The following is a 25,413-nucleotide window of genomic DNA, read 5'->3' on the forward strand; positions in this document are numbered from 1 at the left end:
ACACACACACACACACACACACACACACACACACACACACACACACACACACACACAGCTGTACCATGAGCTATATTCTGAAAGGACTGAACTTGTTAGCTGTTCCTAAGCCAGACGCATTGTCAAAGTAGAATATACAACATGCTGTTTCAGAAGCAGTATATGTGCTCTGCTTCTCACTGGCATTCACGAAATAAATCACCCTGTCTGCAAATGCAAGTGAGGTGGAGACTTGGAGGCACTGCATGTGAACTAGTATGGCCAAATGCATGTGAAGTGGGACCAGAGGACATGGGTGTTTGAACAGTGATTATCTATGACTTTGGTGTATGTTTCTCATCTGACTGGTGAGAAATCCAATGATGCTTCAGCACAAGAAGCAAAAAGAGGGCTAAGGACTGATCTGCCTCAGGGACATACTAAGGGGAGAGAATACCACCCATCAGCCTTAACTCTCTAAAAATAAAAGAAAACCCAGGACTACATATCATAACAGAGAAAAGTATTGACAACGAAAATACAAAACTCAAAGCATTCTTAAGGAAAGAATTTCTACCACTGTAAAAGCGAAAATACAAAACTCATAGCATTCTTAAGGAAAGAGTTTCTACCAGTGTAAAAGCCTTAAAAAGAAAATAGATTACTCTCAGTACCACTTGGAAAAGAAGACTTTTGGACCTTATTATGAACAATTTAATCTCAAGGAGCACATGAAATTTTAAATAACTGGAATGCTGGTAATCATGAATAAGTATACACTCTTTTTATTGAACTGGCCAGGTGTATTTCTTTATTATTATTCTCTTCCCTTCACCTTTCCCACCTCTTTTTCTACAACTAGGATTCTGTTAGGGCTGGTGTAGGGCCCTCTAAAAAGTCAGAGTACGAAGCCATGAAAATGGTTGAAAGGTTAATAAAGCTTTGGAAGAGAAAAAGGCTTTTAAGTTACCCCCAATGCTTTAAAAAGCACCCAGGGACAGGGCACCAGACTTAGCATGCCAACTTCTCAGTTCCTGCAAGACCCATGGATCTAAATGAGACAGCTGCTTTCAAAGCACACTTGTCTTTTGTGAAAACAAGTCACAAATCGTAGAGAATGTAACATGCTTTTACTTGCATTGACATGTAAAGGAGACATGAGCTGCCAAGGCTCGTGACAATACTAGTACTTCCTATTTAAAAGTAAGGGAAAGACTGTCAGTCCCACAGCCAGGGAATCAGAGAAGACATGTTCTATAGGGCTTGAAAAGCAGATTTTCTTTTTCTTTTTTCTTTGGAAAAGTTTCTATGCTACCATCACATACTTTGAAATCACAACTGCCTTTAAAAGGACAAGAAAACAAGAGTCGTTTATGACCTAACATCTTTCCCTCTGTCTGTTTGGTATTGCCTGACAGCCCAACCGTTTCTTCACAGTATATTAAAACAAAAACAAACAAAAAAACCATAGGAATAACATGTAAGGCTTAAGCCATGTCTTTTTGTTTGTTTTTAAATGTCTGTATCAAAAAGCAGGTGTAGATTTGGCACTTAGAATAAAGCAACCAGATTTGGTTGGAGAATCTGCCTGTATCATACATAGAATTCTGAGAGTGAGAAGCCTGAAGGTGGGGTAAAGATTTGGTTTATATATCACTAAATTATACACACTGGGAATTAATAGAGAAGGTGAGAATTATCTTCCTAGGTATAAACCAATCTGGAGTATAGTAAACCCCTTTTGAGAGAGGTATTTTAACATAAAGGTAATTTACATTTCCCTAAACAATTGTTTAGAAAAAAGGACACTTAATAAAATACTCTCACAGAGAGATTTCTCAAAAGTATATCAAAGCCTAATTAGCATCAAGAAAAGTTGGGTGTTTAATAAAAGCCAGTATGTAACAAAGATCTAACACGATCATCTTTAGTTATTAAACTTCTCTTTCTACTTAATTAAAACCCAACTTAAATAGTTACCAATTAGGTTTGAAAAGCACCTCTTAAAAAGATTTGGATTCCTTTTGGCTGGAAGTATTCTGAGAAAGGTCTCACTTCTAGTGAAGTGTGAGGGCTATCTCAGACTAAAGGTGTTTCATGCATGTTGGCAGGCAATGACAACTGACTTGCTGGTAATTGAAGATAATTTCTAAGGCTACTTTCCAAAGATATATATGTCTAATATATACACCATAAGCTTTACATTCTTGTGGTTAGTTCTATATAATTTCAGGTTTTCTTTCATAGAGCAAGCCTTATTAGTGAATTTCTTCTTTAAAAAGTCAAAAGTGTTAGCTGTTATTTAAGTTTGTTATTTAAGATTGCTTTATTACTGTGATAAATCTGTCATTTCATCAACTAAGCAAATAATTAATGAATTTTTAAAACAGTGGCCATGGTAGAATTTGAGTCTGGCCACAAGCACAGAAACAGAGCATGCTTCATGTTTAGAAAAGATAAGCAGTAACCCCAGGCCTGTGAAACTTGTGTAGAAAGCAGGCAGAGGTCAGATTAGTGGATGACAGTGGCAGGTGGTTAAATGCCTTCCAATTTAAGTAAAGCAGTCACATGAGAATGGAATTTCTGCTTGGGGAACTGGTAGGGTAGGACAGTGTGGGTAGGGAGTCATATTTCTTTTGCGGCATAGGTGTTATATCAGAGTATGAAGTGAAAGCCATTAATAGATCATCTTTTCTAGTACTCCTGCCAACTTACCTTCATAAGTCTCCTCACTATTGCTGAGCTCCTACCTACAGATAGCTACTCTGCTTTTACTAGTGTATAAATATCTGGATTCCATCTTTTTCTTCTCTCAGATTTTCAAATCCAACTGTAAACCCAAAAGGTGTTGGGTGTTGAGAATAAATAGGTGATTTTCACGCAGCTTTTTTTTTTCTTAGTTCTGTATTTGTTATATGCAAGCAATAATGGGACATGTTGGAGAGTAAAAATATCGAAGACCAAACTAACTGACCTCACAGATTTTGAGACTGAAATTGCTCCTGTGGCCTTAATTAACAAAATAATACAGTCTTTTAAAAATTTTGTTTTTACTTTTGGAAATACCAGGGTTGTGGTTTACCACTTCTCAGTTTAGAATTATATTGAAAAGTCTTTCCTTTCACTATTATTTTGTTTTTGATCTAAGAAATAAGGTTAGGTACTATGTACTGTCCTTGTACAGATCTTTAGGAATAAATCAAGGCTTAATTTTTTTTATTTGCAAAAACTACTCTGTCTTACCATTTACCTTTTTACTTTCTTCCCTGAAAACTCAACACACTCTATCCAGAACATCATGCTAATTAATGGACTGCAAAATACAGATTGAGATATGGGAGAAAGGTGTGGGAGCAAGCTCCAGAATGGCTCACTGGTGGCAGATTGGTACCGTCATCCTTTTTGGCAACGTCCTTCACAAAGCCAGAATTACATGTAACTTCCAGATCAAAATGGTGTGTACAGACCCCGTTTTATTTTCCAAAAGAAGTCAAATGATGATTTAGTTTATATAAAGTAAGGACTAAATCATGGAAAGAGGAGGACAAGAGAGATACAAAAGGAAATCATCCTCATGCTTTAAAATTATAAGATCAAGGCAGCTATCAAAAAGATGTAAGTAAGATATGGCCCTATTTATTAATGGGAAAGTTCCAAATAAATTAAGAGTTCTTTAAAAACAAAGAATTAAAACAGTTACCAAGAGGAAATAAACAGAAAAATGACTCCATTTATATATTAAAAAAAGACAACCAAAATGATTTACAGTTCTTCCACTAAAGAGGTTGTTTTGGGTAAATAGTTTAGCTAGGGAAAAGAAATCAAGGAGCTATCCTGGTATTCCTCTCCTACACATAAATTAAACCCTTAAAAAGTACCCCTTTTCTTTCAAAGAAAAGCACCTAAGCCTTTAGAGATTTTTTTGAAGGAAAGCACCTAAATCCTCTAGAGATTTCTATGTGCACAACTGGATGTGAAAATCAAGAGATGCCTCTTTAAGTCATCTAATTTTTTAGCTTAAGCCAAATATAGAGTATTTGGAAAAGACATTTTGGTTGAGGACCTGTATTCTGTTGGCATTAAGAGTTCTGGAATTGCTGAGAATATACAGAGCATGATCCAAACTGACCAAGGCCTATCCTACTCTCAGTATGTGGAAGTGGCAAAATCATGACTAAATATCCAACAGGAAAGATGAAAAACCCATCAAGTATATCAAGCTCTAGGAGAAAATCTGATGTTTAAATAAAAATACATCCCTTTCCCCAGGAGTATCTGTATATGCTATCAGAATGGACTTTATTCAAAAGTGTACATTAGCACAAGGTGATAAACCTACCAGATTTAAAAGTAGGGCCAATTGTGCCTAAAAAATCCAAAAATCTCATGTGATATCCAGAAAAGGGAAACCACTTGTCTTCATAAAAAGACCCAAAACGGGATGTATTTTGCAAAAACCCAGATAAGCACATAGACCATGTCTCAGTCTGAGTCTGAAGCACCAAGATTTTCAATTACTTCCTGAACCGATGCTGAGAATGCTATTAATCAATGTTATTAATACAAAACTCATTAATTTGAAATTTATAATTTCAGACTGTAGTGGATTCAAGTTTACCTATGAGCCATCTATGAAAAAGGGAACTGGCTAAGTATTATAACAAGACCTAGGTGGGGTGTGGGTTGGAGAGAGCAAGTGTCATAACTTAAGAAAACTTTCCTTACATGTTTCAAACCACCAAACACCCATGCACTCATGCTAACAATTAAGCATCATTTTGATTTCTTTCTCAGGGAAATATTGTATGTCTCCATTAGCAATAATGTTAGCTAACATCTCATGACTTAAGAATACCTGAAAGTAAAATTTTCTTTTAATATATTCTGCAATTTAGTTACCTGGTGTATACCATCTCTCCATCCCCTCAAATGGGTCGTTATTGACCATTGTGAAAATACTTCCATTCACTCTCACATTACATCAGTGAGGGTAGAAAATAGGGGAGGTCAATCATTAAGGAAAACAGATAGTAGAACCAGTTTAATACATGTCTCAGCTGAGAGGCAACATTTCTATAGTTAAATCCCATTTTAGAACAATAACATATTCTTTGCCTTGGCTATACTCTGTACTGCTTAATATGAACATATTGGTCACTTAATCGGTAAAGTAATTTCCTTCTAGACTCTTAAGTGGGAAGAGGGGTGCCCTGGCCTCACCCGCTTAAACCAATTGGAAAAGTAGCAGAGCCCTCTCTGGGACAATAATCATTGTAGCTGCTGTAGGTGTACCTAGCATGGAAGCAGATGAGTAACTAATTCACTGCTGCTTGGAGTAGTCTGCCTCATTGGTGCTGGCCTTGGAGATGCCTGTGTCTCCCAAGATGCCCATATCCCCAGGGAAACCCAGCTCTCCAGATAAACCCCTGGCCTCAGAAATACCCATGTTTCCAGAGATACCCGTGGCCTCAGAGATGTCCATGGCCCCAGAGATTCCTAAGTCTCTGGAGAACTCTGTAGTCTCAGAGGTACTCATGTCTCCATAGATGCCTCTGTCTCCAGAGATGCCCACATCCCCATAGATATTTATGGCCCTAAGGCTGCCCACAATCCCACAACAGTCACGGTGGAGGTCTGCACACTGGCTTTTTACTTGATCCATCTGAGCTCGGAGGCCTCCTTCCCTGGAGAGGGTGCCATTTTCCATCAAGGTATTCAGGTCTCCATCAATACCCATAAAGCCAAGAGGATTGGTCAAAGGACTTCCCAGATGTTGGGATAGTAAGTTTCCTAATTGAGAGCAGGTACAGATCTCTTCTGGTGGCTCATCACGGGCTTTTAGTTTCTGCCTCAGGAGCAAAAAAGGGTTGAGAAGAATTAGAAACAGGAGAAAAAACTAGGCAAACATCACCCTGACCTGCAGAGGTCCTGCTGCTGTGACTTATAATGGTAGCAAATGGCCTTTTGCTCACCTCCTCCCCCACAACATCTTTCCCTCATCACAGGCCATAGTACTTTAGAAGCCCTACCATTGAAGAATCTCAAAGGTCTTATATCTATAAAAGTCCTCTTTTCTGATAAGTGCAATTTTGTTCATGGGATGGGGAGAGGACAAGGGAATAGATCACTAATATTTATTTAATACCTCTATGTGCTGGGTACTTTACATACAGCATTTCCCTTCATCCTTATAATAAACCTATTAGTTTAAGTATTAGCTATATTTACAGATAAAGAAACTGAGGCTCAGAGAATTTAAGTAAGTCACCCAAATTCACACATGCTGGAAGTGAAGAACTAGGATCTGACCCTGCATCTGCCTAATGCCAAAGTCTATGACCTGTTGCCTACCTCATGCTACCTCTAATAGATATTTTCACTTTCTGAGATAATATGACTGATACTTTACAACAGTGATTCTTTGGGGTCATAAGGCCTCATTGAAAACCTGATGAAAATTATGGATCTTCTCTTCAGAAAAATGCATACATCAGTGAAGGTAGAATGCATACATTTTTCTGAAGGTGGTGGGGGGAGTCTTTTAAACTTTTTATTTTGTACCTTATTGTATTCTGTATTTTCTAACTTTATACCTATATTGCCTTTTTTTTTTTTTTAAAGTCAACAGGGTTGTCTGGGTGATATTATAAGCCATTTTTGTTTTTCTTCTCTGTATTAAAAAAAGAAAGTTAATAACACATACATAAATACACATACATACTTCAAAAGGAAGCCTTTCCAGAGTGATCTAAGTCTATGTGAAATGAATCTGATTCTTTCTCAGGAGTCAGGCAGGGATAAGTGAGAGGGCTGGGTCTAGAATAGGGGACCTTCCCTGAGGGCCTTGTGGAAGAATCTGCTAGTAGCTAAAAGAGGAGCCGTAAGAAGAAGTTTATCTACTACATCTAATCTACTTAGGGCTGGGCCTTCCTGGGTTGCATGTTTTCTATGATTTTAAGTTATGCTTTAGTTCCCCCCCCAGTTCCCACAAACCATTTTTTTTTTTTTTTAAACGGAACCAAGTAACTGGTTGTTGCCTCCCAATAGGACATTAAAATGTTTGGGATCTGATATAATTACAACACATTTATTTTCACAATAAAATGACATTTGTTTACTTACAGGGAGCAGGAAAGCTATGCCTTATTTGGCTTAAAGTGGGTTCACACCCAGTTCCTGAATAGCACACCATTTCCAATAATTCTTTTATAAGAGATACCCTTTCCCTGTCCTTCAAACAAACCTTTAGGGATCCCTACATTTCATAAGCAGCTCAGTTTATGAAATCAACAAGAAATGCTTTTTGACTTCTGTAACCTGTGTCCAACATGGTCACTCAATAAGCAGAGTTTGCAGTCTACATGGGAAATAATACAAATCTTCTTTTATAAGATTTTCCTAATTGGAAGACAGCAATTGCACTGTTCTTATCAGCATACCCAAGATATTATGCTTATTCTCTTGATGGATAACAAATGCTATGTGATTTCTCTGTCATTCCTTCTTGTTCCTGCTAATCATTCCATCCAGATCCAAAAAAAGATAAGGGAACAAATTCACTTGTTTTTTTCTAGTTAAGTGACATATTTACCACATTTTGGGAAGTAACAAAAGGAGTTATGCACAAAGCTTTATACACATGGGTCACATGGAAAGCCAAAGAGTATAGAAAAGCCAGCCAGGCAGCTTTCTACAAGTATTAACTCAAGTCCAAGCAGGCTGGACCTACCCAGAAGGGGCAAGAATATCTCTCTTTGGGAGTTTTCTCCTCACCTTTTCTAGTTCATGCACATCTGTCTCCAGCATTGCTCTCTGTTTCTTAATTTCCAGGAGGCTCTCTAGCATACTCTGCTTGGGCTGCAGCCCTTTGTCAAAGCGGTTATACATCCCACACCAGAACCTCAAATAGACAACAAGGGGAGGGGGGGAAAATGGGTTAGTTTTGCTGGAGTAATTGATTACCAATGTTTTCCTTGTGCCAAGAAAATATTAGCCTAGTAGGTGGGAAGATCTCAAGAGCACTGTAATGTGATGGCATTAAAAAGACTAGACATGCTCATAATTGGGAAGAGTAAAGATACCAGCAAAAAAATCTCAGCTGAAGGAGACATTTTAGACTTTAGCAAACTTGAGGTTCTTTTAAACAATCAAATTAAGCTTTTACTTTGAGACAATTAAAAATTCACATATAGTTTTATGAAATAATAAGGGAGAGAAGTGACATCAGCAAGATGGCAGAATAGGAAGCCCTGGACCCTCTTTCCCCCAATGGATACACTGATTTAATTGCAGCAGAAAGATCAATTCCCTTTATGAGAAACCCAGCAACACATGGAGAGGCTCCTGCACCCTGGATGAGTATGAAACCAGCCAGATTGTAAACAAAACATCTGTAGAAAAAGCAGAACATCCATTCATCATAATCCCAACTCCCAGCACAGTTCCATAGGATCAGGAGGAAACCCCCAGTCCCACCTTTTACCTCAGAATGGGAGAAGTCAGACTGCACATATAATACCAACTTTTCCAGGTGTCACTTGAAAGACTGGCTTCTTTCACACCTATTTCAGAGTTGAAAGTATCTGGTATGTCATAGTATCCTGAGGGCTACAGAGAAGAAAACGGCAATTTCAACTAGCATGCTGGCACGCACCACAGCTCTGTATCTGGCTTAACACAGAGTAGGGGAAAAATCCCAGTTCCCAGCTTCTCCCTGGGAAGGAAAAGGGTTGGAACATGCATCCAGCATTCTAAATTCTCCAGGAGCTACCAAGAGAATGGCTTTGGTGCTACCTGTCTAGGAGCATTGATGAGACTGGACAAACTCTGGATGCCTGGGGGCCACTAATAACAAAGAAAGCAGTTTAAACTAGCAAAGTGGTTTAAAAAGCCCATAGAAGCTCTGGGTTGGTTGGCTGATGAATGTCTTCTCCTGTAAAAGGCCAATCCATATGACTGAGAAAGGTAGTGGATTCTTATGATGTGCAGAAAAAGGGTAGCAAAATCCGAACAAAGAAACAAGTTAAAACTCCAGAAACTAACTCTAATGAAGTGAAAATATATGGATTGCCTAACAAACAATTCAAAATATACACCATGGAAAAGCTCAACAAAATCAAGAGAACAATCCATGAACAAAAAGAAAATTTCAACAGAGACAGAAAATTTAAAAGAATAGGCAGATGTCTTAAAGCTGAAGAATATAGTAACTGAAATAAAAAATCCAATAGAGGAGTTCAATGACAGACTAGAGCAAGCAGAAGAAATAATAAGCAGACTCAAACACAGACTGTCATTATCCAGTCAGAGGGTATAAAGAAAAGAATAAAAAGCTAAAATAGCTTAAAGAAATTATGGGACACCATTAATTAGCAGACCAGTACATGCATTATGGGAGTCAGAAGAGAAGACAGGAAGGACTAGGAATCTTACTTAAAGAAATAATGGCTGAAAACTCCCTAAATCTAAAAAAGGAAATGGACATCCAGATCTAGGAAGCTGAAATGACCCAATAGGATGAATCCAAAGAAATCCACACTAAGACACATAATAATCAAATTGTCAAAAGTCAAAGACAGAGATCATTTTGAGCACCCAGATTCATAAAGCAAGTTCTTAGAGACCTACAAGGAGAATTAGACTCCCACACAATAATAGTGGGAGATTTTAACACCCCACTCATCTTGTTGTCAAGATCAAAAAGACAGAAAATTAACAAGGATATCCAGGACTTGAACTCAGATCTGGATCAAGCGAACCTAACATATATCTACAGAACTCTCCACCCCAAATCAACAGAATATACATTCTTCTCAGCACCACATCATACTTATTCTAAAATTGACCATATAGGTAGAGATCCAAGATGGCTGGATAGGAACAGCTCTGGAGTGCAGTTCCCAGCAGGAACAACGCAGAGAGTGAGTGCCCACCGCATTTCCAAACAAATTTTCACTTCCCACAGACCAGGAGATTCCTGGGTCAAAAAGCACCATGAGTTTTCAGCATGGCGGTTTCAGCTGGTGCTGGCTTGCTGCACAGAAACTCACATAAATCTGGGCAGCCATTTCAACTGGTGCCTGGAATGCTTAGGAGACAGAGCCGCCCATTCAACTGAAAGGGAAGGGCAGAGACAGGGAGCCAGGTGATCTGGCTTGGTGGGTACCACCCCCACAAAACAGGCAATCTGAAACGGTCTGGATTGAGAATTTCACAGGAAGCACAGCTACACTCAGGATGGTCCTGCTCAGTGGGGGTAAGGGCATTCCCCACTACTGAGGCAGTCTGCCACTACTGAGGCAGTTCATACAGCAGGTGGGCAGAGCCTGTAGCAGCTCAGCAATGCCTCTGCTGGCAGACTGTGAGTAGACTACTCCATGGGGGCAGGGCATCTATGAAAAAAGGCAGCAGCATGACAGAAACTTAAAAATAAAACTGACCTTCCTAGGAAAGAGCAGTTGGGAAAAGAGGCGGCTATGAGTTCTGCTGCAGCAGACTTAAAAGTACCTGCCCAGCATCTCTGCACGGAACAACGGAGCTCCCAGCACAGCACTTCAGCTCCTATAAGGGACAGACTGTCTCCTCAAAAACCTCCCCAACCCCCATATACCCAAAGAGACACCTCATAAAGGAGAGCTCAGGCTGACATCTGGCAGGTACCCTCTGGGAAGAATATAACAGAAGAAGAAACTGGCAGCAACCCTCACTGTCCTGCATTCCCCATGGGTGATCCCCAGGCAAGCAGGGTCTGGAGTGGACCTACAGCAGTCCTGCAGCAGAGGGCCTGACTATTAGAAGGAAAACGAAGAAACAGAAAGAAATAACTTCATCATCAACAAAAAGGATGTCCACTCAGAGACCCCATCTGAAAGTCACCAACTACAAAGACCACAGGTAGAAAAGCCACTAAGATGGGAAGAAACCAGTGCAAAAAAAAATGAAAACACCAAAAACCAGAATGACTTTCCTCCTCCAAAGGATCACAACTCCTCACCAGCTAGGGATCAAAGATGGATAGAGAATGAATCTGATGACGTGACAGAAACAGGCTTCAGAAGGTGGGTAATGGCCGGGCGCAGTGGCTCACGCCTGTAACCCTAGCACTTTGGGAGGCTGAGGTGGGTGGATCACGAGGTCAAGAGATCGAGACCATCCTGGTCAACATGGTGAAATCCCGTCTCTACTAAAACTACAAAAAATTAGCTGGGCATGGTGGCACCTGCCTGTAATCCCAGCTACTCAGGAGGCTGAGGCAGGAGAATTGCCTGAACCCAGGAGGCAGAGGTTGCGGTGAGCCGAGATCGCGCCATTGCACTCCAGCCTGGGTAACAAGAGCGAAACTCCGTCTCAAAAAAAAAAAAAAAAGAAGGTGGGTAATAACTCAGAGCTAAAAGAACACATGCTAACCCAATGCAAAGAAACTAAGAACATAGAAAAAAGGTTAGACGAGATGCTAACTAGAATAAACAGCTTAGAGAAGAATATAAATGACTTGATGGAGCTGAAAAACACAGCACAAGAACTTCGCAAAGCATATACAAGTTTCAATAGCTGAATCAACCAAGCAGAAGAAAGAATATCAGAGATTGAAGATCAACTCAATGAAATAAAATGAGAATGCAAGAATAGAGAAAAAAGAATGAGAGGAAATGAACAAAGCCTCCAAGAAATATGGGATTATGTGAAAAGACCTATTCTACGTTTGATAGGTGTACCTGAATGTGACAGAGAGAATGAATCCAAGCTGGAAAACACTCTTCAGGATATTATCTAGGTAAACTTCCCCAACCTAGCAAGCCAGGCCACCATTCAAGTCCAGGAAATACAGAGAGCGCCACACACATATTCCTCAAGAAGAGCAACCACAAGGCAAACAATTGTCAGATTCACTGGGGTTGAAATGAAGGAAAGTATGCTAAGGGAAGCCAGAGAAAAAGGTCAACTTACCCACAAAGGGAAGCCCATCAGACTCGCAGCAGATCTCTCTGAAGAAACCCTACAAGCCAGAAGAGAGTGGGGGCCAATATTCGACATCCTTAAAGAAAAGAACTTTCAACCTGGAATTTCATATCCAGCCAAACAAATCTTCATAACGAAGGAGAAAGAAAATACTTTATGGACAAGCATTGCTGAGAGATTTCGTCACTATAACACCTGCCTTACAAGAGCTCCTGAAATAAGCACTAAACAAGGAAAGAAACAACCAGTACCAGCTACTCCAAAAACATACCAAATGGTGAAGACCATTGTCACAATGAAAAAAATGCATCAATTATCAGGCAAAACATCCAGCTAGCATCAAAATGGCAGGATCAAATTCACACATAACAATATTAACCTTAAAGGTAAATGGGCTAAATGTCCCAATCAAAACACACAGACTGGCAAATTGGATAACAAGTCAAGACCCATCCGTGTGTTGTAACCAGGAAACCCATCTCACATGCAAGGACACACATAGGCTCAAAATAAAGGGATGGAGGAAGATTTATCAAGCAATTGGAGAGCAAAAAAAGCAGGAGTTGCAATCCTAGTCTCTGATACAATGGACTTTAAACCAACAAAGATGAAAAGAGACAAAGAAGGACATTACGTAATGGTAAAAGGATCAATGCATCAAGAAGAGCTCATGATCCTAAATATATTCACACCCAATACAGGAGCACTCAGGTATATAAAGCAAGTTCTTAATGACCTACAAAGAGATTTAGACTCCCACACAATAACAGTGGGCGACTTTAACACTACACTGTAAATATTAGACAGATCAACGAGACAGAAAATTAACAAGGATATCCAGGACTTGAACTTAGAACTGGACCAAGCAGACCTAATAGATATCTACAGAACTCTCCACCCCAAATCCATAGAATATACATTCTTCTCAGCACTGTATTGCACCTACTCTAAAACTAACCACATAATCGAAAGAAAATCACTCCTCAGCAAATGCAAAAGAACAGAAATCATAACAAACAGTCTCTTAGGCCACAGTGGAATCAAATTACAACTTAGAATTCAGAAATTAACTCAGAACCACTCAGCTTCATGGAAACTGAACAACTGGCTCCTGAATGTTGACTGGATAAACAATGAAATGAAGGCAGAAATGAAGATGTTCTTTGAAACCAACGAGAATGAAGACATAACATACCGGAACCTCTGAGACAAATTTAAAGCAGTGTCTAGAGGGAAATTTATAGCAATAAATGCCCACATAAGAAGTGAAGGAAGATCTAAAATCGATAGCATATCATCAAAATTGAAAGAGCTAGAGGAGCAAGATCAAAAAAACTCAAAAGCTAGCAGAAGACAAGAAATAACTAAGATCAGAGTAGAACTGAAGGAGATAGAGACACACAAAAATCCTTCAAAACAAATCAATAATTCCAGGAGCTGGTTTTTTGAAAAGATCAACGAACTAGACAGGCTGCTAGCCAGATTAAAAAAAAAGAAAAGTGAGAAGAATCAAATAGATGCAATAAAAAACGATAAAAGCGACATCACCACTGATTCCACAGAAATACAAACTACAATCAGAGATTACTAAAAACATCTCATGTATATAAACCAGTAAACCTGGAAGAAATGGATAAATTCCTGGACACTTGCACCCTCCCAAACCAGGAAGAAGTTGAAACCATGAATAGACCAATAACAAGGGATGAAGTTGAGGCAGCAATTAATAGCCTACCAACCAAAAAGAGTCCACGTCCAGATGATTCCACAGCTGAATTCTACCAGATGTACAAAGAGGAGCTGGTATCATTCCTTCTGAAACTATTCCAAACAATACAAAAAGAAGGAATCCTTTCCAAATCATTTTATGAGATCAACATCATCCTGATACCAAAACCCGACAGAGACTCAACAAAAAAAGAAAACATCAGGCCAATATCCACGGTGAACATAGATGCAAAAATCTTCAATAAAATACTAGCAAACTGAATGCAACAGCACATCAAAAAGCTTATCCATCAAGACCAACTAGGCTTCATACTGGTGATTCAAGGCTGGTTCAACATACGCAAATCTATAAATGTAATCTGTCATATAAACAGAACCAAAGACTAAAAAACACATGATTATTTCAACAGATGCAGAGAAGGCCTTTGACAAAATTCAACAGCTCTTTATGCTACAAACCCTCAATAAACTAGGTATCAATGGAACATACCTCAAAATAATAAAAGCGATCTATCGAAGGAACATATCTGAAAACACTAAAAGCTATTTACGACAAACCTACAGCCAATATAATAATGAATAGGCAAAAACTGGAAGCATTCCCTTTGAAATCTGGTACTAGACAAGGATGCCCTCTCTCACCACTCCTATACAATATAGTATTGGAAGTTCTAGCCAGAGCAATTAGGTAAGAAAAAAAAAAAGGGTATTCAATTAAGAAAAGAGGAAGTCAAATTGTCTCTATTTGCAGACAACATGATTGTATATTTAGAAGACCCTATACTTTCAGCCCAAAATCTCTCTTAAACTGATAAGCAACTTCAGCAAAGTCTCAGGATACAAAATCAATCTGCAGATATCAGAAGCAATTCTATACACCAATAACAGACTATCAGAGAGCCAAAACATGAGCAAACTCCCTTTCACAATTGCTACAAAGAGAATAAAATACTTAGGAATACAACTAACAAAGGATGTAAAGGATCTCTTCAAGGAGAACTACAAATAACTGCTCTAGGAAATAAGAGAGGACACAAACAGAGAACCATTCCATGCCCATGGTTAGGAAGAATCCATATCGTGAAAATGGCCTTACTGCCCAAAGTAATTTATATATTGATCACTATCCCCATCAAGCTACCAATGATCTTCTTCACAGAACTGGAAAAAAACACCTTAAACTTCATATGGAACCAAAAGAGAGCCTGCATAGCCAAGACAATCCTAAGCAAAAAGAACAAAGCTCGAAGCATCATGCTACCTGATTTCAAATTATACTACAAGGCTACAGTAATCAAAACAACATGGTACTGGTACTAAAACAGAGACATAGACCAATGGAACAGAACAGAGGCCCTGGAGGCAACATCGCACATCTACAACCATCTGATCTTTGACAAACCTAACAAAAACAAGCAATGGGGAAAGGATTCCCTATTTAATAAATGGTATTGGGAAAACTGGCTAGCAGTGTGCAGAAAGCAGAAACTGGACCCCTTCCTGACACCTTACACTAAAATCAACTCCAGATGGATTAAAGACTTAAACATAAGACCTAACACCATAAAAATCCTAGAAGAAAATCTAGGCAAAACCATTCAGGACATAGTCGTAGGCAAGGACTTCATGACCACAACACCAAAAGCATTGACAACAAAAGCCAAAATAGACAAATGGGACCTAATTAAACTCCACAGCTTCTGCACGGCAAAAGAAACAGTCATTAGAGTGAACCAGCAACCAACAGAATGGTAAAAAATTTTTGCAATCTACCCATCTGACAAAGGGCTAATATCCAGAATCTACAAATAACTTAAACAGATTTACAAGAAAAAAACAAACAAACCCAACCAAAAGTGGGCAAAGGATATGAACAGACACTTTTCAGAAGAAGACATATATGAGGCCAACAAACACGAACAAATGCTCATATCACTGATTATTAGAGAAATGCAAAATCAAAATCACATTGAGATACCACCTCTAGAATGGCGATCATTAAAAGATCTGGAGACAACAGATGCTGGAGAGGATGTGGAGAAATAGGAACACTTTTACATTGTTGGTGGGAGTGTAAACTAGTTGAACCATTATGGAAGACAGTGTGGTGCTTCCTCAAGGACCTAGAAATAGAAATTCCATTCGACTCTGCAATCCCATTACTGGGTATATACCCAAAGGATTACAAATCATTCTATTATAAAGACACATGAACATGTATGTTCGTAGTGGCACTGTTTACAATACCAAAGACCTGGAACCAACCCAAATGCCCATCGACAAGACTGGACAAGGAAAATGTGGTCCATGTATACCATGGAATACTATGCAGCCATAAAAAATGATGAGTTCATGTCCTTTGCAGGGACTTGGATGAATCTGAAATCCATCATTCTCAGCAAACTGACACAGAACAGAAAATCAAACACCGCATGTTCTCACTCATAGGTGGGCGATCAATAATGAGAACACACGGACACAGGGAGGGGACCATCACACACCGGGGTCTGTTGTGGGGGCCAAGGGAGGTACAGCGGTTGGAGGGTGGGGAGGTCAGGGAGGGATAACATGGGGAGAAATGCCAGATGTAGGTGATGGAGGGATGGAGGTAGCAAATCACATTGCCATGTGTGTACCTATGCAACAATCCTGCATGATCTGCACATGTGCCTCAAAACCTAAAGTACAATAAAAAAAAATTGACCACATAATTGGAAGTAAAACACTCCTCAGCAAATACGAAAGTACAGAAATCATAACAAACAGTCTCTCAGACCACAGTGCAATCAAATTAGAACTCAGGATTAAGAAACTCACTCAAAACCACACAACTACATGGGAAATGAACAACCTTCTCCTGAATGACTATTGGGTTAATAATGAAATTAAGGCAGAAATAAAGATTTTATTTGAAACCAAAGAGAACAAAGACACAACATGCCAGAATTTCTGGGACACATTTAAAGCAGTATGGAGAAGGAAATTTATAGCACTAAATGCCCACAAGAGAAAGCAGGAAGGATCTAAAATCAAGACCATAACATCACAATTAAAAGAACTAGAGAAGCAAGAGCAAACAAATTCAAGAGGTAGCAGAACACAAGACATAACTAAGATCGGAGCAGAACTGAAGGAGATGGAGACATGAAAAACCCTTCAAAAAAAAATCATTGAATTCAGGAGCTGGTTTTTTGGAAAGATCAACAAGAGAGACCACTAGCCAGACTAAGAAGAAACGAGAGAAAAATCAAATCAATGCAATAAAAAATGATAAAGGGGATATCACTGCCAATCCCACAGAAATACAAACTATCATCAGAGAATACCATAAACACCTCTATGCAAATAAACTAGAAAATCAAGAAGAAATGAATAAATTCCTGGACACAGACACCCTCCCAAGACTGAACCAGGAGGAAGTCTAATCCCTTAATAGACCAATAACAAGTTCTAAAATTGAGGCAACAATTAACAGCCTACCAACCAAAAAAAGTACAGAACCAGAGAGATTCACAGCCAAGCTCTACCAGAGGTACAAAGAGGAGCTGCTACCATTCCTTCTGAAACTATTCCAAACAATAGAAAAAGAGGGAATCCTCCCAAACTTTTTTTTTTTAATTTTATTTTACTTTACTTTATTTTGGAATAAGTAAGCTGATAAAGGAAACATGTTCAGTATGCACTGCTGAGATTTTTAAATTCCAAAAACATTAGGAAAGTTACTCTCACAGATACAAAACAAACAAACAAAAACAACAAAAACCTCGAAGTTTCTTAAACATTCCATTTCAGAAAACGATAAGGAAATATTGCAAAACTGAAAGAGGGCCGGGCGCGGTGGCTCACGCCTGTAATCCCAGCACTTTGGGAGGCCGAGGCGGGTGGATCACGAGGTCAAGAGATCAAGACCATCCTGGTCAACATGGTGAAACCCCGTCTCTACTAAAAAATACAAAAAATTAGCTGGGCATGGTGGCGCATGCCTGTAATCTCAGCTACTCAGGAGGCTGAGGCAGGAGAATTGCCTGAACCCAGGAGGCAGAGGTTGCGGTGAGCCGAGATCGCGCCATTGCGCTCCAGACTGGGTAACAGGAGCGAAACTCCGTCTCAAAAAAAAAACAAACAAAAAAAAAACTGAAAGAGAAATATAATCATCCAAGAATTTAGACACATCCAGGTTATAATTCTTATGTGAAAATGACAGAAAGACTTTCTGTTACATACAAAATCTCAGACATTGTATCATCCATCAGCTTTATTTGGGAAAAATAAGAAGGTATTATTTACATAATAGAAAATTATCACTAAAAATGATCACTAAAATTGAGATGTATTAAAAAGGAGTGGCAGTATTAATATCAGAAAATATTTAATGTACTTCAATAATAAATATAAATATGATTGAAAAGAATATGCATTTGTATATTGATATGGTAAGAGACAGCTATAAATGTTTATGTCTCTATACTGAGTTAAGATTGTATATTGTTTTATGAGGCCAGCATCATTCTGGTACCAAAACCTGGAAGAGAAATAAAAACAAAAAGAAAACTTCAGTCCAATATCCCTGATGAACACTGATGCAAAAATCCTCAATAAAATACTGGCAAACTGTATCCAGCAGCACATCAAAAACTTTTTCCACCACGATCAAGTTGGCTTCATCCTGGGGATGAAAGGCTGGTTCAACATACTCAAATCAATAAATCCATCACATAAACAGAACTAGTGACAAAAACCAAACGATTATCTCAAGAGGTGCAGAAAAGGCCTTCAACAATTCAACAGCCCTTCATGCTAAAAACTCTCAATAAAATAGGTATTGAAAGAATATAGCTCAAAATAATAAGAACTATTTATGACAAACCCACAGGAAATATCATATTGAATGGAAAACAACTGGAAGCATTCCCTTTGAAAACTGGCACAAGACAAGGATGCCCTCTCTCACCACTCCTATTCAACATAGTATTGGAAGTTCTCGTCAGGGCAATCAGGCAAGAGAAAGAAAGAAAGGGTATTCAATTAGGAAAAGAGAAAGTCAAATTGTCTGTTTGCAAATGACATAATTGTATATTTAGAAAACCTTATCATCCCAGCCCAAAATCTCCTTAAACGAATATGCAACTTCAGCGAAGTCTCAGGATACAAAATCAACGTGCAAAAATCACAAGCATGTCTGTATACCAATAACAGAGAGCCAAATCATGAGTGAACTCCCATTCACAATTGCTACAAAGAGAATAAAATACCTAGGAATACAACTTACAAGGGATGTGAAGTACCTTTTAAAAGAGAGCTATAAACCACTGCTCAAGGAAATAAGAAAGAACACAAACAAATGGAAAAAACATCCCATGCTGATGGATAGAAGACTCAATATCATGAAAATGGCCACCCTGCCCAAAGTAATTTACAGATTCAATGCTATCCCCATCAAGCTACTATTGACTTTTTTCACAGAATTGGAAAAACTACTTTAAATATCATATGGAACCAAAAAAGAGCCTGCATAGCCAAGACAATCCTAAGTAAAATAAAAAAAGCTGGAGGCATCAAGCTACCTGACTTCAAACTACATTACAAGGCTACAGTAACAAAAACAGCATGATACTGGTACCAAAACAGATATATAGATGAATGGAACAGAACAGAGATCTCGGTAATAATGCCACACACCTACAACCATCTGATCTTTGACAAACCTGACAAAAACAAGCAATGAGGAAAGGATTCCCTGTTTAATAAATGGTGCTGGAGAAACTGGCTAGCCATATGCAGAAAGCTGAAACTGGATCTCTTCCTTATACAAAAATTAACTCAAGATGGGTTAAAGACTTAAGTGTAAGACCTAAAATCACAAAAACCCTAGAACAAAACCTAGGGAATACCATTCAGGACACAGGCATGGGCAAAGACTTCATGACTAAAACACCAAAAGCAATGGCAACAAAAGCCAAAATTGACAAATGGGATCTAATAAAACAAAAGCAAAAGAAAGTATCATCAGAGTGAACAGGCAATCTACAGAATGGGAGAAAATCTTTGCAATCTAACCATCTCAAAAAGAGCTAATATCCAGAATCTACAAATAACTTTAAAAAATTTATAAGAAAAAAACCAGCTACTCCATCAAAAAAGCGGGTGAAGGATATGAACAGACACTTCTCAAAAGAAGACATTTATGCAGCCAACAAACATGAAAAGAAGCTCAACATCACTGGTCATTAGAGAAATGGAAATCAAAACCACATCTCATGCCAGTTAGAATGGCGATCATTAAAAAGTCAGGAAACACCAGATGCTGGAAAGGATGTGGAGAAACAGGAATGTTTCATACTGTTGGTGAGGGTATAAATTAGTTCAAGCATTGTGGAAGACAATGTGGTGATTCCTCAAGGATCTAGAATTAGAAATACCATTTGACCCCCAGCAATCTCATTACTAGGTATATACCCAAAAGATTATAAATAATTCTACTATAAAGATACATGCACATGTATGTTTACTGGGGCACTGTTCACAATAATAAAGACTTGGAACCAACCCAAATGTCCATCAATGTTAAACTGGATAAAAAAAATGTGGCACATATACACCATGGAATACTATGCAGCCAGACAAAAGGATGAGTTCATGTCTTTTGTGGGGACATGGATGAAGCTGGAAATCATCATCCTCAGCAAACTAACACAAGAACAGAAAATGAAACACCATGTGTTCTCACTCATAAGTTGGAGTTGGACAATGTGAATCCATGGATACATGGAGGGGAACATCACACTCTGGGGATTCTTGGGATGTGGTGGGCTAGGGGAGGGATAACATTAGGAAAAACACCTAATATAGATGACGGGTAGATGGGTGCAGCAAGCCACCACGCACGTGTACACCTATGTAACCAACCTGCAAGTTCTGCACATTTGTCCCAGAACCGAAGGTATGGAAAAAAAAAAAAAAGAATTTCAAGCAACATCTTTGAAATTCTATAAAAAGAAAAAAGAAAACAGTAAGATAAAACCAACTTGTCATATGCAGGAAAATCTATTAGATCCATCAGAAGCCTTCTCAGCAAAAAATAAATAAATAAATAAAAACAAAAAAGTCTTTCAGATGAGAAGGGAATAGGATAATATATTCAAAGTGCTGAAGGAAAAAGAAGACTATGAACCAAGAATGATATATGTAGCAAAACTATTCTTCAAACATGAAAGAAAAATCAAGATTTTCCCCGAAAAATAAAAGCTGAGGGAGTTCATCACCTCTAGACTTGCCTTACAGGAAATCTAAAGAAAAGTCTTCTCTTTAGATTGAAAGGGAAATGAAAATGAATATGAAAGAATGCTAAATAGCAACAAAGCAACATAAAAATATATAAAAGTTGTTGGTGACAATAAATATTTAAACAAATAAAGAATACTATGTTACTCTAATGTTGGTGGGTAAATCAACTTTAATTGTAGTATAAATTTTAAAACTGTATTAAAATAACTTCGGCCAAGACAGCCGAATAGGAACAGCTCCAGAGCGCAGTTCCCAGCAGTAGCAACGCAGAAGGCGAGTGATCTCCATATTTCCAACCAAGGTACCAGGTTCATCTCAATGGGACTGCTTAGACAGTGGATGTGGCCCAAGGAGGGCAAACTGAGGCAGGGTGGGGTGCTGCCTCACCCGAAAAGTGCAACAGGCTGGAGGACCACTGCCCCTCTTACCCAATGGAGGCCATCGGGGACTTTACCGGCCACTCTAGCACTCTGATTCAGATACTGCGCTTCTCCCATGGTCTTTACAGTCCACAGACCAGGAGATTCCTGCTGGGCTAACAAGCAACATGGGTTTCAGCACAAATCTGGTTGTCCATTTCAGCTGGTGTCGCAGGTTTCAGCACAAATCTAGGGGGCTGTTTTAACTGGTGCCTGGAATGCCTGTGAGACAGGGCCACCCATTCCCCTGAAAAAAAGGGAGCTGAAGGCAGGGAGCCAAGTGATCTAGCTCGGTTGGTCCCACCCCTACAAAGACCAGGAAACTTAAACACATTGGCTTGAGATTTTCGCAGCAAGCACAGCAATTTGAGCTCAACCTGGGACAGTCAAGCTTGGTGAGTGGAAGGGCATCAGCCATTACTGAGGCAGTCTGCCATAACCGAGGCAGTCTGCAATTATCAAGGCAGTCCAACATTACTGAGGCAGTTCTAGGCTTATCTGTATAAACAAAATCGCAAGGAAGTTTACACAGCAGATAGGTGGAGCCTGAGGAGGCTCAGCAATGCCTCTGCAGGCAGAATGTGACTAGATTCCCTATTTGCTGGGCAGGGCATCTCTGAAAAAAGGCAGCAGCACATGAGGGACTTATAAATAAAGCCCCACCTTCCCGGGATAGAACACCTGGGAAAAGGGGCAGTTGTGAGTTCTGCTGAAGCAGACTTAAATGTCCCTGCCCAGGAGCTCTGAAGGGAGCAACGGAGTTCCCAGCACAGCACTTGAGCAATGATAAGGGACAGACTACCTCCTCAAGTGGCTCCCTGACCCTTGTATATCCAAAGAGACACCTCATACAGGGGAGCTCTGGCTGACATCTGGCAGGTATGCTTCTGGGATGAAGCTACCAGTGGAAGGAACAGGCAGCAATCCTTGCTGTTCTGCAGCCCCCGTGGGTGATTCCCTGGCAAGTAGGGTCTGGAGTGGACCGCCAGCAGTCCTGCAGCAAAGGGGCCTGACTGTTGGAAGAAAAACTAAAAAACAGAAAGAAATAGCTTAAACATCAACAAAAAGGACGTTTACTCAGAGACCCCATCTAAAAATCACCAACTTCAAAGACCAAAGGTAGATAAATCCATGAAGATAGGAAGAAATCAGCCCAAAAAGGAAGAAATCACCAAAAACCAGAATGACTCTCCTCCTCCAAGGGATCACAACTCCTTACCAGCAAGGAAACAAAACTGGATGGAGAATGAGTTTGACAAACTGACAGAAGCAGGCTTCAGAAGGTGGACAATAACAAACTTCTCTGAGCCAAAGAAACATGTTCTAACCCAATGCAAAGAAATTAAGAGCCCTGGAAAAAGGTTAGACTAAATGCTATCTGGGCAGTCAGCTAAGAGAAGGACATAACAACTTGATGGAGCTGAAAAACATAGCACGAGAACTTCGCGAAGCATACACAAGTTTCAATAGCTGAATCGATCAAGCAGAATAAAGGATATCAGAGATTTAAGATAAACTCAATGAAATAAAATGAGAAGGCAAGATTAGAGAACAGAGTGTGAAAAGAAATGAATAAATCCTCCAGGAAATATGGTATTATGTGAAAAGACCTAATCTACGCTTGATCAGTGTACCTGAATATGACAGGGAGAATGAATCCAAGCTGGAAAACACTCTTCAGAATATTATCCAGGAGAACTTCCCCAAACTAGCAAGGCAGGCCAACATTCAAATCCAGGAAATGCAGAGAACACCATAAAGATATTCCTCAAGAAGAGCATCCCCAAATCACATAATCGTCAGACTCACCAGGATTGAAATGAAGGAAAAAATGCTAGGGGCAGCCAGAGAGAAAGGTTGGGTTACCCACAAAGGGAATCCCATCAGATTGACAGCAGATCTCTCAGCAGAAACTCTACAAGCCAGAAAGGAGTGGGAGCCACTATTTAACATCCTTAAAGAAAAGAATATTCAATCCAGAATTTCATATCCAGCCAAACTAAGCTTCATAAGTGAAGGAGAAATAAAATCTTTAATGAACAAACAATTGCTGAGAGATTTCATCACCACCAGGCCTGCCTTACAAGAGCTCCCGAAGGAAGCACTAAACATGGAAAGGAACAAGCAGTACCAGCCACTACAAAAATGTGCAAATGATAAAGACCATTGACACCATAAAGAAATTCTGTCAATTTATGGGCAAAACAATCAGCTAGCATCAAAATGGCAGGATCAAATTTACACATAACAATATTAAGCTTAAATATAAATGGTCTAAATGCCTCAATCAAAAGACACAGACTGTCAAGGTGGATAAAAAGTCAAGACCCATCAGTGAGCTGCATCCAGGAGACCCATCTCATGTGCAAGGACACACATAGACTCAAAATAAAGGGACAGAGGGAAATTTACCAAGCTAATGGAGAGGAAAAAAAAAAGCAGGGGTTGCAATCCTAGTCTCTGATAAGACAGACTTGAAACCAACAAAGATCAAAAGAGACGAAGAAGGGCATTACATAATGGTAATAGGATCAATACAAAAAGAAGAGTTAACTATCCTAAATACATATCCACCCAAAAAAGGAACACCCAGATACACAAAGCAAGTTCTTAATGACCTACAAAGAGACTTAGGCTCCCACACAATAATAGTGGGAGACTTTAACACCCCACTGTCAATATTAGACAGATCAACGAGACAGAAAATTAACAAAGATACGCAGGAACTGAACTCAGATCTCGACCAAGAGGACCTAATAGACATCTACAGAAATCTCCACCCCAAATCCACAGAATATACATTCTTCACAGCACCACATCACACTTATTCTAAAACTGACCACATAATTGGAAGTAAATCACTCCTCAACAAATGCAAAATAATTGAAATCATAATAAACAGTCCCTCAGACCACAGTGCAATCAAATTAGAATTCAGGATTAAGAAACTCACTCAAAACTGCACAATTACATGGAAATTGAACAACCTGCTCCTGAATGACTACTGGATAAATAATGAAATGAAGGCAGAAATAAAGATCTTTGAAACCAATGAGAATGAAGATACAACATATCAGAATCTCTGGGACACATTTAAAGCAGTGTCTAGAGGAAAATTTATGGCACTAAATGCCCACATGAGAAACAAAGAGAGATCTAAAATTGACACCCTATCATCACAATTAGAAGAACTAGAGGATCAAGATCAAACAAATTCAAAAGCAAACAGAAAACAAGAAATAACTAAGATCAGAGCAGAACTGAAGGAGATAGACACACAAGATACCCTTCAAAAAATAAATAAATCCAGGAATTGGTTTTTTTGAAAGATAAATAAAATAGGTAGAGTGCTAGCCAGACTAAAAAAAAGAAAAGAGAGAAGAATCGAATAGATGCAATAAATAATGATAAAGGGGATATCACCACCAATTCCACAGAAATACAAGCTACCGTGAGACATTACTACAAACAACTCTATGCACATAAACCAGTAACTCTAGAAGAAATGGACAAATTCCTGGACACCTGCAACTTCCCAAGACTAAACCAGGAAGAAATTGAATCCTTGAATAGACCAATAACAAGGTCTGAAGTTGAGGCAGCAATTAATAGCCTACCAACCAAAAGAAGTCCAGGTCCAGATGGGTTCACAGTCAAATTCTACCAGAAAAATAAACAGGAGCTTGTACCATTCCTTCTGAAACTGTTCCTAACAATACATAAAGAGGGAATCCTCCCTAACTCATTTTATGAGACCAACATCATCCTGATACCAAAACCTGGCAGAGTCACAACTAAAAAAGAACATTTCAGGCCAATGTCCATGATGAACATCAATGCAAAAATCTTCAATAAAATACTGGCAAACCAAATACAACAGCACATCAAAAAGCTTATCCATCATGATGAAGTAGTCTTCATCCTGGAAATGCAAGGCTGGTTCAACATGAGCATATCTATAAATGTAATCCATCACATAAACAGAATCAAAGACAAAAAACACGTGATTATCTCAAAAGATGCAGAGAAGGTCTTTGACAAAAAT

At 39.0% G+C, this 25,413-nt stretch overlaps 1 protein-coding gene and 1 long non-coding RNA gene across 4 annotated transcripts in view; one reads left to right on the forward strand and one right to left on the reverse strand.

Annotated features, from left to right (window-relative positions):
- The window catches only part of LOC116535020, a 167,331-nt gene that overhangs the window by 75,113 nt on the left and 66,805 nt on the right, over window positions 1–25,413 (forward strand). The gene's annotated exons all lie outside the window — the stretch shown is intronic.
- Window positions 11–25,413, reverse strand: part of MTMR8 (myotubularin related protein 8) — a 128,456-nt gene continuing 103,053 nt past the window's right edge. For 2 of the 3 annotated variants that reach the window (XR_004262002.1, XR_004262003.1), the window contains 3 exons: window positions 7,753–7,879; window positions 582–5,824; window positions 11–536 (listed from right to left, as the gene is read on the reverse strand). Coding sequence is in view for 1 of the 3 variants with exons in the window: in XM_032255794.1 (XP_032111685.1) it covers window positions 5,300–5,824; window positions 7,753–7,879 (652 nt within the window). In the remaining 2 variants the exon portion in view is untranslated. Of the gene's footprint in view, window positions 537–581; window positions 5,825–7,752; window positions 7,880–25,413 lie in introns of those variants that run through there. The other variant, XM_032255794.1, reaches the window with a different exon arrangement.

The sequence above is a fragment of the Sapajus apella genome, unplaced genomic scaffold (assembly GCF_009761245.1).
Source record: "Sapajus apella isolate SASKATOON/1434 unplaced genomic scaffold, GSC_monkey_1.0 scaffold91, whole genome shotgun sequence".
NCBI lineage: Eukaryota > Metazoa > Chordata > Mammalia > Primates > Cebidae > Sapajus > Sapajus apella.